Source organism: Lepus europaeus, chromosome 9, assembly GCF_033115175.1.
Source record: "Lepus europaeus isolate LE1 chromosome 9, mLepTim1.pri, whole genome shotgun sequence".
Lineage (NCBI taxonomy): Eukaryota > Metazoa > Chordata > Mammalia > Lagomorpha > Leporidae > Lepus > Lepus europaeus.
The window spans coordinates 40248531-40263153 of NC_084835.1; the positions used below are offsets into that span (position 1 = coordinate 40248531).

At 44.7% G+C, this 14623-nt stretch overlaps 1 protein-coding gene across 3 annotated transcripts in view; it reads left to right on the top strand.

Annotated features, from left to right (window-relative positions):
- Positions 1-525: 525 nt before the first annotated feature.
- Positions 526-14623, top strand: part of SLC25A26 (solute carrier family 25 member 26) — a 141344-nt gene continuing 127246 nt past the window's right edge. For 2 of the 3 annotated variants that reach the window (XM_062201231.1, XM_062201232.1), the window contains exon 1: positions 526-645. In XM_062201231.1, the coding sequence (XP_062057215.1) occupies positions 613-645 (33 nt within the window). In that variant the 5' untranslated portion in view covers positions 526-612. The remainder of the gene's footprint in view (positions 646-14623) is intronic. The other variant, XM_062201233.1, reaches the window with a different exon arrangement.

Genomic DNA, 14623 nt, shown 5'->3' on the forward strand with positions numbered 1-14623 from the left:
TAAGTGTAAAGACGTGCTCATTCCGAGAAACTTGAATTAACGGGGGCTTCCAGGTGTACACAGGAATAAGAGAACCAGACGAGCAGATGAATAAGTTCAAGTAATATTCAGTGTAAAAACTGCCGGTAAGAGGAGAAAGTTAGCTGCAACTCAAGGAAATTTTTGAGGTCTTTTTCTGTCTTTATATAATCATTTGATAATGAGTTCATTCACCAGAAATGCAGGCAAAATGTGTACATTTAAGACCAAGAAATAACCCATGTGGATGCTAAGAAACTCCAAGTCAGATCCTGAAACAGCCCCCCCTTCTATTTAGAATCACCGTGCCCTCACGCAGTGTCAAAATTGCTCGCGAGAGTTTGTCCTAGCTGCTTCCTGAGGCTAAGGCGGGAAACGCGAGCAGAAATGAGCCGCGAGACCCGGCCAGACCCCGCCCTCCTCCGGGCTCAGAGCCCCGAGAGCTACACGTGCAGTTGTTTTGGTCTGACGTCACGGGATCCCGGAAGTCAGCCAAGACAAGCCCCGCCTCCAACATGGCTGCGCGCAGACCATGGGGCCGTGACTCGCCTCTGCTCAGTCTCGAGTTATAGCGTTAACCTGCTTTGCGGAGCGATGGACCCGCCGGGGTTCACAGCGTCACTGGTGGTGAGTGCAGGGCGGTGGGCTGGGCTCGTTGGGCTGCCGAAATCCGCCGCTGGAGTCCGTGAGGGCGTTTCTGCTCCGGCTTTTTCTTCCGGTGTTGAGCGCTGGACTGCCCTCGGGTCACCCTGGGCTCCGCGTTCCCAGGCCGCCGCCGGACCTGGTCCAGTGCCGCGTCTGTTCTGCTCGGTTGTAAGAGAGAAGAGAACTGGGGGTGCTTGGGTCTTTGTTTTACGCGTGTTCGCTTAAAGAGAAGAGCTTCCATTATATAATGTAACCGTGCTGTGAGGGTTTTTTTTTTTTTAATATTTATTTTGTTTGAAAGGCAGAATTACGGAGAGAGATCCATCTTCCTTCAGCAGGTTCATTCCTTAAATGGCTGCAATGGCCAGGGCTGCGCCAGACCGAGCCAGGAGTTTCATCTGGATATCCCACGTGGGTGCAGGGGCCCAAGCACCTGGGCCATTTTCTGCTGCTTTCTCAGGCGATCCAAGTGGAGCAGCCGGGTATTGAACTGGCACCCATATGGGATGCTAGCTTCACAGGCTGCTGCTCAAACCACTATACCACAACACAGGCCACCCGTGTTGCTTTTTTAATATTAGAAATTGACATTCACTCATTGAAGCATAATTTATTTATTCCAAGCACAATTTATTTGTTTATTCCAAGCATAGGGTTTGGAAATATATCCATAGGCACAAGTAGCTGTGCTCTGGAGTCAGCAGCCAGCCAGTTCCTTAGAAAGCTATGTGAATCAACACTTCAAACCTCAAAAACTGAAACAAAAAAGATCCTTTCACAAATGAATGTTTCGAAGTGTCTATTATGGCAGGCACAGTAGGGGATATTAGATACAGCAGTGAACAAGAGATTGCTTGATGACATTTTCACGGTGGGGTAGTGGGCAAAGGCAGACAGGTAGTTTTAAAAATGCCTCTTCACTGGGCAAATGGAGGCCCAGAGGCATTTGTTCATTCAATTTCCCACTGTTTGGAGTTGCAGGTGTTGGAGATAACATGGTGAACAAGATAGACCTGCTCATAGAGGTCAGGTGTTGCCATGGAATCGTCAGATGACTGTTGGGATAATTGACAGGTGGGCCGGCTTCAGGGTATAATGGGCATATGTGGAAGAAAGAGGTGTCTTGGCCAGACTTGTGGATGATGGCTTTTAAATATTGATGTGCTCAAACTTCTGTAAACTAGGTCTTGAGAAATAAAGAAATACATTACCGCTTGTAAGTAGGTTTCTTTTGGGCCTGGTGAGATAGCAGTTTTGTCAATATTCAGGTGTTGACTCTTAGCATATGTAATAACTATTCTCAAGCAATTGCAATCTTTTTAGTTTTCCAAATGAGCAAATTGTAGTAGAGAGGCTACTTGTCCAAAGTGATACACGTGAGATTCCCTTCTGCCCCTGCCTTTTTAAAATAATTTGCTTATTTGTTTGAAGGAAGAGTGACAGAGATGGAAATAATAATGTCTTCCACCTGCTGATTGATTCCCCCAAATGCCCGTAACAGCCGTGCTGAGCCAGGCTGAAGTCAGGAGCCAGGAAATTCATCCTTATCTCCCACATGAGTGGTAGGCACTCAAATACTTGGACCATCAGTTGCTGCCTTCCAGGCACATGAACAGGAAGCTGGCTCAGAAATATGGCGTAGTAAGACTCAAACCAGCCATTGTGTTATGGGCTGCAGGCATCCCACACAACTAAACCTGCTGCGCCATGATCAGTTCCTCCTGGAAACCCATTTTATATGCCTATGTGTTAGGGCTTAGATTCCAACCAGGTGCTCTTGATTGTTTCCTGATATTGTTTTCAAACTCAGCAACAGTAGCAAAACCTGGTGAGTGTTAGAGTTAATAGAAGAAAGGAATGGTTTTACAAAGTACCCCAGGATATATATATAGCGAAGGGGTGGGGGTGGGGGGAATCAGTGGGTTGAAGTTATAAGAAGGTAGTGCTTACACCAGCTAAAGGAAAACCATTTTATTCATTCAGCCCACAGTTTATCTGCCATTTCCTTTGCCTCCTGGCCTCTGTAGTGGAGATGCAGTGGTGAGTGAACCAAACCATGTCTTGAGTAGAGGGAGAAAGGCCCACCAATAAAACGCAGTTGCAGCACCTCTAAGTGCTATGAAAGAAATGAACTGAAGCTGTCATAGAGAGCAGTGCTGGAGAAGCTACTAGTATTTTAGATGGCATGCACAGGAAAGGTTCTGAGGAGTGACATGTAGGCTAAGACCTAAAGGATGAAAAGATGTGAAACACTGTGATAAGCAGATGGGAAAGTTCACTCAAGGGGAGCAGTGTTTGATAAATCCTCAGGTAGAGAGAGCTTGGATGTCTGAGTGGTAGCTGAGCCTCAGTAGGTAAGGGTTGTTTGATAAGGTTGATATCAGAGAGGTAGTCACAGCCTGCTGAAGGTGGGTTTGTGGGCCGTGGATAAGACTGGGTTGTATTTGAAATATGTGAGTCATTAAAAACTTTATTATCAAAGTAGTTCAGAAATGGAGTGGCTACTTTTTTGTTTGTTTGTTTTTTGAGATTTATTTATTTGTTTGAAAGTGTTCCACGGAGAGAGAAAGAGAGGCAGAGAGAGAGGTCTTCTGTCCGCTGGGTGATAGCCCAGTTGGCTGCAATGGCTGGAGCTGTGCCGATCCGAAGCCAGGAGCTTCTTCCGGGTCTGACACACAAGTGCAGGGGCCCGAGGACTTGGGCCATTTTCTACTGCTTTCCCAGGCCATAGCAGAGAGCTAGTTGGAAAGAGGGGCAGCCAGGACTTGAACTGGTGCCCATATGGGATGCCAGCACTGCAGGTGGCAGCTTTACCTGCAGTGCTGCCCCGAGTTGCTGCTTTTTAAGTCTGAGAGTAGCTTTGAGGCAGGCTGAAGAGTCTTGTGAAGCTTTGTTGTACCTGCTACCATGTTACCAATGCCTGCCGCAGTACAGGCACTCAGACTGCATGTTGCATGAATGGATGAAGGGCAAGCCTGATGACTGCTGAAGGCTAGAAACTCAGTCAGGATTAAATGAGATAACGTGATAAATTCAGTACAGAACTTGGCCTGTAGCAGTCAGAGAAATGCTCCCTTTCTAAAGCTTTGATCGTGAGGTTGATGGAAGGGGTGTAGTGTTGAGAAAGGGGAGAGCCCTTGAAATGTTCTCATGTAAGCCACAGCATGGCTCGTCAGAAAAATTAAAAAGCATATTGATCAGTGTGTGCTTTTAAGAAAGCAGTTTGGACCTATGTATTAGCAGCCTAAAGTTGTTCAGAACATTTAACTAATTGGAGACAAAAGGAAGCTGCTTACACATGGACTAGAAGGGAACTGGTAGGGCAAATGAAGGGAGAATGCTTCCTTGGACTAGTCTGGTCCGCTAAAAATACTGTTTGTAAAGAGAGTGTACTATGAGTATAAGGAAAATGCTTCTAAGATGAAATTTTAAAAAGCCACAGTATTGTATGCAGGTATTCAGAAAGTTCATGGAAAATGGGCATTATGAAAAAACTTCATGGATTTCAAATTTTTTAGCATCAGAAAAACTTACCTTTCAGTTCCATTTCCCATGAACTCTTTGAAGTGGACTCAGATGTATTTTTGTTTGTACCTAGTTGAAGCTGTGTAAACATATTCCTCGATTGAGTTAAAAATAAAAAAAAGTTGGATTGAAATATCCCAAAATAACAGTTTTTTTTGATGGTAGGATTACATTTTTCTCCTTTACATTTTTTTTTTAATTTTATTTTTGACAGGCAGAGTGGACAGAGACAGAGAGAAAGGTCTTCCTTTTCCGTTGGTTCACCCCCCAATGGCCGCTGTGGCCAGCGTACCGCGCTGATCCGAAGCCAGGAGCCAGGTGCTTCTCCTGGTCTCCCATGGGAGTGCAGGGCCCAAGCACTTGGGCCATCCTCCATTGCACTCCCGGGCCACAGCAGAGAGCTGGCCTGGAAGAGGGGCAAACGGGACAGAATCCGGCGCCCCGACCGGGACTAGACCCCAGTGTGCTGGCGCCGCAGGTGGAGGATTAGCCAAGTGAGCCGCGGTGCCGGCCTTCGCCGGCCTCTCCTTTAGATTTAAAAAAAAAACAAACATGCCTTTCATTTACTTCTCTTTTTTTTGCTGCCTGATTGTCTTTTCTCTTTTGTTTTTTTTTTTTTTATTTTGACAGGCAGAGTTAGACAGTGAGAGAGAGAGAAAGGTCTTCCTTCTGTTGGTTCACCCCCAAATGGCTGCTACGGCCGGCGCTGCGCCGATCCGAAGCCAAGAGCCAGGTGCTTCCTCCTGGTCTCCCATGCGGGCTCAGGGCCCAAGGACCTGGGCCATCCTCCACTGCCTTCCCGGGCCACAGCAGAGAGCTGGACTGGAAGAGGAGCAATCGGGACAGAATCCGGCGCCCCGACCGGGACTAGAACCTGGGGTGCCGGCACCGCAGGTGGAGGATTAGCCAAGTGAGCCGCGGTGCCGGCCTCTTTACTCTTTCAGTACTTAACTTTTCTGTTTACTCTGTAGTTCGTCTGTTCCCCTGCCTTTTGACTTATATAAAACCAAAACCAACCTCTCCGCAGTTTTAACCAGTTCTAGGCTACAGAGGAAAGAACTTTGGCAATTTGGGTTCTATGTTACTTAAAGTACAGGCAGTCCTTGATTTGCATGGTAGTGTTGGAGGATAAAAATGACTATAAGCTGAAACTGTGCAAACTGATTTTAATGATAGATGGGGAAAGTTAAGATTGTTTCATGACCTTAAGAATTTTTTGGGGGGCCAGCGTTGTGCTGCAGTGGTTTAAGCCATGGCTTGCAATGCTGGCATCCCAAATCTGAGCACTGGTGTGAGTACTACTCTAGGCTTTTGATCCAGCAACTTGCTGATGCACCTGAGAAAACAGTGGAAGATGGTCCAAGTACTTGGATCCCTGCCATCCATGTGGGAGACCCAGATGAAATTCTGGGCTCCTGGCTTTGGCTTAGCCCAGTCCTGGCCATTGCAACCATTTGGGGTGTTACCAGCCAGATGGAAGCAGTGTCTTAACCTGGTGCACTGCAGTGCTGGCCCCCAAACTCTTACTGTTGATTTTAAGTCTGTAGGGGAAAATTGTACAGCTAATACTTGTTTAGTGTGCTGTAATTTAAATCATGGAAACATTAAGAACTTATCTCTTTTTTAAAAATAGAAAATCTTAGCACAACTAGTTGGGATGTTACTTGCCTTCTTGTCAAGTAATTTATAATAAAGAGCAAGTGTTTTTTTTTGTTTTTTTTTTTTTTGTTTTTTTTTTTTTTCCTTTTTTGCTGTAGCAATTTGTCATACTACTTTGTAAATTCGGATCAACTTCCAATATTTTATCCTTTGTACTTTTAATATTGTGAATTATCTCTTAGAGTTCTTTTATATATTTGAGAGCGAGAGCAAGAACAAGCATGCGAGGGAACACTTGCATCCACTGTCTTATTCCCCACAAGCTATAGTGGCCCTGTCTGAGCCAGCTGGAAGCCAAGAAATTAACCTAGGTTGCCTGTGTGGGTGGCAGGGGCCCAAGGTCTTGAAACATCACTTGTTGCCTCCCAGAGTGTTCATTAGCAGGAAGCTGAAATTGGAATTGGAGCTAGAACTCCAGTCTGGGCCCTCTGATTTGGGATGTGAATGTCCCAACTGGTGTCTTTATCACCTGGCCAAACACCTGCCCCAAGACTTCCTTTAATGTAAAGACAATTGCTAGCGTACCATCCTGTGGAACATCTTTATTCTTCTGTATCACAGCCATCTTCTTCATTTATATTGGAACTTTTGACTTAGTCCCTCTGGTTGTGTATCTAGATTCTCTTGAAAGACAGCAGTATCTATATTTGAATCGACAGCTGTGTCATGTAGAACGCCATTCATGTTTGATTTTAACTTCACTTTCAGTGTTAGCACTTTACATTTCTTTTTTCCACTTTCATCCTGGTTGACCCATTCTTTCATGGTTATTCATTTTTGTAAAACATACTGTGGTTCTTTTACTGGGAATTGAGAAGGTAGTATAACTACATGCTTTGCTGTTTGTAGATGAACTGAATAACATATGGGCAGTGGCTTTTTTTTTATTTTTTTTAAGATTTACTTATTTATTTGAAAGTTAGAGTTACATAGAGAGAGAAGGAGAGAGAGAGAGGTCTTCCATCTGCTGGTTCACTCCCCAGTTGGCCGCAACAGCTGGAGCTGCGCCGATCTGAGGCCAGGAGCCAGTAGCTTCCTCTGGGACTTCCCACATGGATGCAGGGGCCCAAGAACTTGGGACATCTTCCACTGCTTTCCCAGGCCATAGCAGAGAGCTGGATCAGAAGTGGAGCAGCTGGGACTCGAACCGATGCTCATATAGGATGCCGGCACTGCAGACGGCAGCTTTACCTGCTATGCCACAGTGCTGACACCAATGGCTTTTTATTTTTTTTAAAGATTTGTTTACTTATTTGAAAGTCAGAGTTACACAGAGAGAGAAGGAGAAGCAGAGCGAGAGAGAGAAGGAGAAGCAGAGCGAGAGAGAGGTCTTCCGTTCTCTGGTTCACTCCCCAGTTGGCCGCAACGGCCGGAGCTGCGCTGATCTGAAGCCAGGAGCTTCTTCTGGGTCTCTCATGTGGGTGCAGGGACCCAAGGGCTTGGGCCATCTTCTATTTTCCCAGGCCATAGCGGAGAGCAAGATCAGAAGTGGAGTAGCCGGAACTTGAACCAGTGCCCATATGGGATGCTGGCACTGGAGGCGGTGGCTTAACCCACTATGCCATAGCGCCAGACCCCCAAGTGGCTTCTTTAATTGTGTTGTGATCTATAGACTGAGAACGAGTTTGTACTTAATGAAATTACAGTTAATATGCTATTGGGAGACTTGTATTATTTAGCTAAACCATGGCTATTGAAATTCGTGCTGTTGTCCTATGCAAAATGAGGACCATTTGTGTTTTCCCCCCTCAGTGAATTGGCTTTGAAAAGTCTGGGTGGTGATGTCACAGGGAGAAGTTTTTTGTTTTTTTAAGGTTTACTTTTATTTATTTTAAAGGTAGAGTGATACAGAGAATGAGAGACATAGAGATATCCATCTGCTGTTTGGCTCCCCATATGGCTGCAATAGCTGTGGCTGAGTCAAGCTGGAGCCAGGGGCCAAGAACTCCATGCAGGTCTCCCACCTTGGTACAAGTACTTGGGCCTGTTGCTTTCCCAGGCATATCAGAGAGCTGGATCGGATGTGGAGTAGCCAGGTGTTGAATGTGAAGCTGAACCCACTGGACCAGTATGCAAAGTGTTTTTTCCTGTGTGTGTGTGTGTTCACATGCACGTGCATGTGTAGTACTCATTTGTGTCTTACTGGACTTATCCACCTGCTGCTGAAAACCTGTGGCAAAGAAGCCTGGAGGGGTAAAGGAATAGGTTGGGCTGTTGGGGGTTCTTAGGAGGGAAAGGAAGCAAGAAAAGCTAACGAGAATGAAGCACTGGGTATGCTTTTAAAGAAGATTTTCTTTTTCTTTTTTTTTTTTTTTTCAATGTTTCCCTCCAGTCTTTTCTGGATAGCGCCTTCCTAGTTTCAACTTGGAGTAAAGGGAAGTTAATATCTGCTAAGAAAGCATTGCTTCCAAATCTCTAGGAAATTGGAAATTATGCTGCACTTTCTCAGGGTGGCTTTGTGGGACTTCTTTTTCACATTTTTATTAAGTGATGAAGTCCTCCTTTTTTGCTTGCTTTTGTGGTGAGGAGGAAAACACTAAACACAGGTAGACTCTGAGTTTTGTGAGCAGTGGGACATGCATGACACCCTTGGAGACCAGCAATCATCTGGGCCCACAGCTGAGAACTCCTGTGCTGACAGAGGCGTTTCTTGTTGAGCTCCAGTATTGGGAGAGGCATTGCCTTTCCTTTTTCATGTTTCTTTCAATTGGAGAGAGTGGTACTTAGAATGTTTTAGTATTTGATAATTTTGCTGCAAATGACTTGTTGATAGGTTTTTGTTACCACTTACAAATTTTAATACTATATGTTGAAAGTTGCTTTAAGTATTAAAATATTGTATTATACAGATAACATTTGAGTAACATTAATAAAAAATCAAATATCTTTTACCTGTTTAATCAAATGTATTTGTTGGCCTTGGTTGTGGATGGAATGCCTCAAAGATAGAATCCCTGCCTTTTTTTTTTTTTTTTTTTTTTGATAGGCAGAGTTAGACAGTGAGAGAGACAGAGAGAAAGGTCTTCCTTCCATTGGTTCACTCCCCAAATGGCTGCTATGGCTGGCGCTGCGCCAATCCGCAGCCAGGAGCCAGGTGCTGCTTCCTGGTCTCCCTTGCGGGTACAGGGCCCAAGCAGTTGGGCCATCCTCCACTGCCTTTCTGGGCCACAGCAGAGAGCTGGACTGGAGGAGGAGCAGCCGGGACTAGAACCCAGGGCCCATATGGGATGCCGGCGCCGCAGGCGGAGGATTCACCAAGTGAGCCACGGCGCTGGCCCTGACAATCCCTGACTTTTTGGACTTAGAGTCTAGGCGAAGGCATTTTCCTGGCTCCACAGATGAAGAAATACTGGCCTAGAGAAGTTAAATAGCCTTCCTATGGAGACTCAGTTGAGATCGAAGCCAGGTCAGTCTGATACCAATTCTGTATTCTAAGGCAGTATTTAATCTGAAAGAATTTTTGGAGAAGAATACAAATAGTCAAATCACATCCTAGTACCATCATTGCACTTTTGGGTACAGTTTCACTGGAGAGAACTGAACTTCCACACAGTCCTTTCCCTCAGGAGGTGGTCATACACAGACTCTGCAGAGCAGTCACCCTGAAAGCCCCCAGAGCTGTCCATGCAGCCGGGAATGCTGTGAGGAGTAGCAGAGGCAGGTAGCACTGTTGGTGGCAACCAGGATGGGGACAACCACACAGCAGTATGCTGCAGTTTTTCTTTTGAATATGTCATCCTTTTACAAAGCATTATCTCCACATCTTAGAGTTCCTTTTTTAGAAGACATCAGAGGTGCTGGGTTAGAGACTTAGCAAGACACAATGACTGGCCTGGTTTCTACTTTGAAGGCTCTTAGTGTTCGACCTGATGGTTAGAACCCAAGCGAACTATGACTAAAATTGGATGGGAAGTGAAGGAAGTAGCATGTAATTCTGTCTGGAGGAGTGGGAAAGGTTTTGTGAGCAGCCTTAAGAATGGATACAATCAGGGCGTGTGTGTGTGTGTGTGTGTGTGTGTGGTGGGTGAGGAACAGGGGAACAGGGGTGGGGGCTGTGGCAGGGAAGGTGCCCTGCTGGTGTGGTAGTCAAGAGACAAGGGAGAAAGCCCAAACAGAAACACAGAAATGAGAAGTTTGGGGATGTGTTTGGAAAACTAGTCGGTCGATAGGAGTGAGTACGATAAAGGTAGGGAGGAGATACTCTGTGGGTTGAGGTTCTTCATTAGCCTCTGCTGATTACCTGATGTCCTCGTATATGAGGGAACTTTGAAATGTTCATGGAAAAATGAAATTAGCAGCTAAGTTTACTTTGGTGCAGAAGATGTTGAAATTCATGCACAATACATATTTTTCATGAACTTTCAGAAGACATAGTGTCACATGCAGCCAGTTTATTAGTGATTTTTGCATGAGGAGAATGTTAGTTTTGAGTGGCTTTACTTTTGTATACTTATGGTAATCTATAAAACTTGATCAATAAAAAACCTGACAAGGTGGTAATAAAACTTTTGATCATGAGTTGCTTTCCACAGAAGTAACAACTTGTAGCAATTTAGTGAGTGTGCTTCCAAGTTTCTAATTAGTGTACAAATAATTGGATTTTTTGAAAAAGTGGGATTGTTCAGCATATATTTATCATTCCTCTGATAAAGGATACGTGTTTCTGTGCTAGTAGGTATGAGTTGATCTTGTTCTTTTAAAGGTTGTATAGCAATCAGTTATTTGGATGTAACCTATTTAATTAGACTTCTGTGGGAGGACTTTTAGACTGTGTTCAGTTTTTTATTACAAACATTGCTGTAGTAAGCATTCTTGTTTACCAGTATTTACCCGTGAATAAATGAATCAAAGGATTTAATAGTTAAAATGTTTTATTTTGCCAAATTGTCCTCCAATAGGTTACATTAATGTTTCTGTTAATTGTGACCATAACTATTCATATTTTTAAACTTTTCTCATTTAGTTGGGAAAATATTTTTTTATTTTTGGACAGGCAGAGTGGATAGTGAGAGGGAGAGACAGAAAGGTCTTCCTTTTTGCCGTTGGTTCACTCTCCAATGGCCGCTGCGGCCGGTGTTTCGCGCTGATCCGAAGCCAGGAGCCAGGTGCTTCTCCTGGTCTCCCATGCGGGTGCAGGGCCAAACACTTGGGCCATCCTCCACTGCAATCCCAGGCCATAGCAGAGAGCTGGCCTGGAAGAGGGGCAACCGGGATAGAATCCGGTGCCCCAACCGAGACTAGAACCCAGTGTGCCGGCGCCGCAAGGTGGAGGATTAGCCTGTTAAGCCACTGCGCCGGCCTAGGGAAAATTTTTTTTTTTAAAGACATTTATTTTTATTTTTATTTATTTTTATTTTTGACAGGCAGAGTGGACAGTGAGAGAGAGAGAGACAGAGCAAGGTCTTCCTTTGCCGTTGGTTCACCCTCCAATGGCCGCTGCGGCTGGCGCACTGCGCTGATCCAAAGGCAGGAGCCAGGTGCTTCTCCTGGTCTCCCATGGGGTGCAGGGCCCAAGCACTTGGGCCATCCTCCACTGCACTCCCTGGCCACAGCAGAGAGCTGGCCTGGAAGAGGGGCAACCGGGACTAGAACCCGGTGTGCCGGCGCCGCAAGGTGGAGGATTAGCCTATTGAGCCACGGCGCCGGCCGGGAAAATATTTTTTAATGAATTGTTTTTTTAAAAAAAATTATCCAAGGAACCTGTTTCGTAACATTAAGAGCTAAGCTGCCGTCTGCAATGCCAGCATCCCATATTAGTGCCGGGTTGGATCCTGCTACTCGTCTTCTGATCCAGCTCCCTGCTAATACACCTGAGAAAGCTGAAGAAGATGGCTCCAGTACTTGGGCCTGTGCAACCTATGTGGAGATGTGCATGGAGTTCCAGGCTCCTGGCTTTGGTGTGGCAAGGCTCTGACTGATGCGATCACTTGGAGAGTGAACCAACAGATAGAAGGTCTCTGTCTCTGTCTTTCTCTCTGTAACTCTTCCTTTCAAATAAAACAAAAGGTAAAAACAGATGGAGATCTCCCTGTACTAGTTTGCTCCCCAAAAGCTTGCAGCAGCCAGGACTGGGGCAGGCTGCACCAGGAGCCTGGAACTTAGTCCTGATCTCCCTTGTGTGGGTTGCAGGAACCCAAAGGCTTGAGCTTTCGTCTGCTGCCTCCAGGATATGCATCAGCAGGAAATTGGAATCGGAAGGAGAACCAGAATATGAACCCAGATACTCCATTCGTCCGAAGTGGCATCTTAATTGCTGCCATGGAAGCCATCTCTGGGAAGATTTTTTTTTTTTTGTGACCATATGAAAAAGCATATTATTTATATTTTTCTTAGGTATTTATATTTTTCTTTTGAAAATTGCTTGGTCCTTTTTTTAAAATTCAGTGTACCTTTTAAAGGCTGGTTTTGTAGTATTTTCCAAAAAGTGTATATGAAGGGGCCGGTGCTGTGGCATATCAGGTAAAGCCTCCATCTGCGGTGGCAGCATCCCATATGGGCGCTGTTTCGAGATCCAGCTGCCTCTCTTCAGATCCAGCTCCCTGCTGATGGCTTGGGAAAGCAGTAGAAGATGGTTCTAGTCTTTGGCCCCTGAACCCGCGTTGGAGACCTGGAAGAAGCTCCTGGCTGCTTGCTTTGGATCGGTCCAGCTCTGGCCATTGCAGCCATTTGGGCAATGAACCAGCGGATGGAAGATCTCTGTCTCTCCTTCTCTCTCTGTGTAACTCTTTCAAATAAATAAATAAAATCCTTTAAAAAAAATGTATGTATTAAGACTTTATTTTAGCCCTTGAATGCCTACTTGTGTGCTGATGCTGGGAAAGTATTGGTAAACAAAGCAGATAACAGATCTCACAGTCTCCTAGGACAGATAGACTTTGAACGAATAAGTGATCATACATTCAACTGTGAAATTAAAATTATGATGAGGACTTGGAAACAAGAGGATGTAAATCTGGAATGAGAGATTAGGGAAGTGTATCTCCAACGTTCTTGAAATGATCAACTGACATGGAGGAAGGGGGACATCAAGGTGGCAAGGAGGTATGTCATGAAGGACAAGTAGTGGGGGTTGCAGGTGAGAAGTAGATGCAGTGCAACACTTCCAGAGTGTCATTTGTCTAACCTGGGTTAGAATTTTGTTGTCTGTACTTAGGAATATTGGAATGTATGGAAGATTTAGGCTGGCGACTGACAAGGTGAAATTTTTATTTTACCAAGATATCTCTGCCTTTTGTGTAGAGCGGTAGGGAGCTCTGTAAGAGAATTAATGGTGAATGGGGGAAGGAGACAGCAGAGGGAGCAGTTTTGTAGTGAGAGCGGTGGTTCAGATTGGTGGTGGCCACCTTGTTGTAGAGAAAGCAGAATGTTAGGGAGGTATGAAGAAGCCATGTTAAACTAACAGCTGGTTCTTGTTAGCTGTCCTTTAGGCAGTGGCCTCTGTTGATTTTACACCCCCCCCCCCTCTTTTTTTAAGATTTGTTTATTTATTTGAAAGGCGCAGTTATAGAGAGGCAGAGAGAGAGAGAAGTTTTCCATCCACTGGTTCAGTCTCCAGATGACCTCAATGCCGGAGCTGGGCCCATCCGGAGCTAGCAGTTTCTTTTGCGTTTCTCACACAGGTGCAGGGGCTCAAGAACTTGGCCCATCTTCTGATTGTTTGCCAGGCTATTGCAGAGAGCTGGCGCAGAGTGGAGCTGCTGGGACTCGAACCGACGCCCATATGGCATGCTGACGCTACAGGTGGCGGCTTTATCCGCTGTGCCACAGCACTGGCCCCTGATTTTACTTAAGTTACACAGGTGAGGGGCAGGTGTTTAGGCTAGCAGCTAAAGGTGCCAATGGACCACACTGGAGTGCCTATGTTTGATTCTCAGCTCTGCCTCCCGACTGCAGCTTCTTGTCGACGCAGACCCTGGGAGGCAGTGGTGATAGCGTAAGTAACTGGGTCCCTGCCACTGATGCAGTAGACCTGGATTAAGTTCCATGCTCCTGGCTTTTGCACCTAATCAGTCCCAACCTTTGCAGCCGCTTAATGAGCCAATAGCTGGGTGCTCTCTCTCTCTCCTACTCTCAAATAAATAAAAAGTTGCACAAATTGTTTTCATCCTGTAGTTGAGCAGCACTGATTAATATTTTGGTTGATGTTGTTCTGCCAGCCTCCTTTTGAGAAAGTTTTTTTTGGGTGTAATACTGACACTTTTGAATTCCCAGAGTAATTTCAAAGTAGCTGTTAGATGCTTCCTTTGTGTGGCCTGTCAGCACTTTTTAACATTTAACTTAAGGTAGAGATGTGTATTGTAACTGTATGGTGTTGGGTTTGCAATAAATCGTTATGCTGTAAAAGGCTTGCTCAGGGTTGTCTGTGGTACATTCTTTTTAAATTTTGTCTAGTTCTTAACCTAAACAGTTGCAGTGTAAACTATTGTTAAGTCTTGATGTCATTTGCCTGATATGTTATTTGATAAGCAATCATAACAAATTTCTCAGGCTGAAAAATAAAAGAATATGATATGATTCAGTTGATATTGGCTTGTATATTTTGTACAAAACTATTGATGTAAAATTTCAGCATTTTTTATTGTTTAAATCTTAAATATGTTTGGCCAAATTATAGGTATTATTCAGATTTTTTTGTTAGCTGTTTTTTTCTTCAGTCTAATGAATGTAAATGACATTTGAATTGCAGAAGTTTGAAACTCAAGAAGCAATTAGTAACTTTTGATTCATGTTTTACTAGATAAGTAGATTGAATTAGTAATCTTATTCTCAGAAGAAT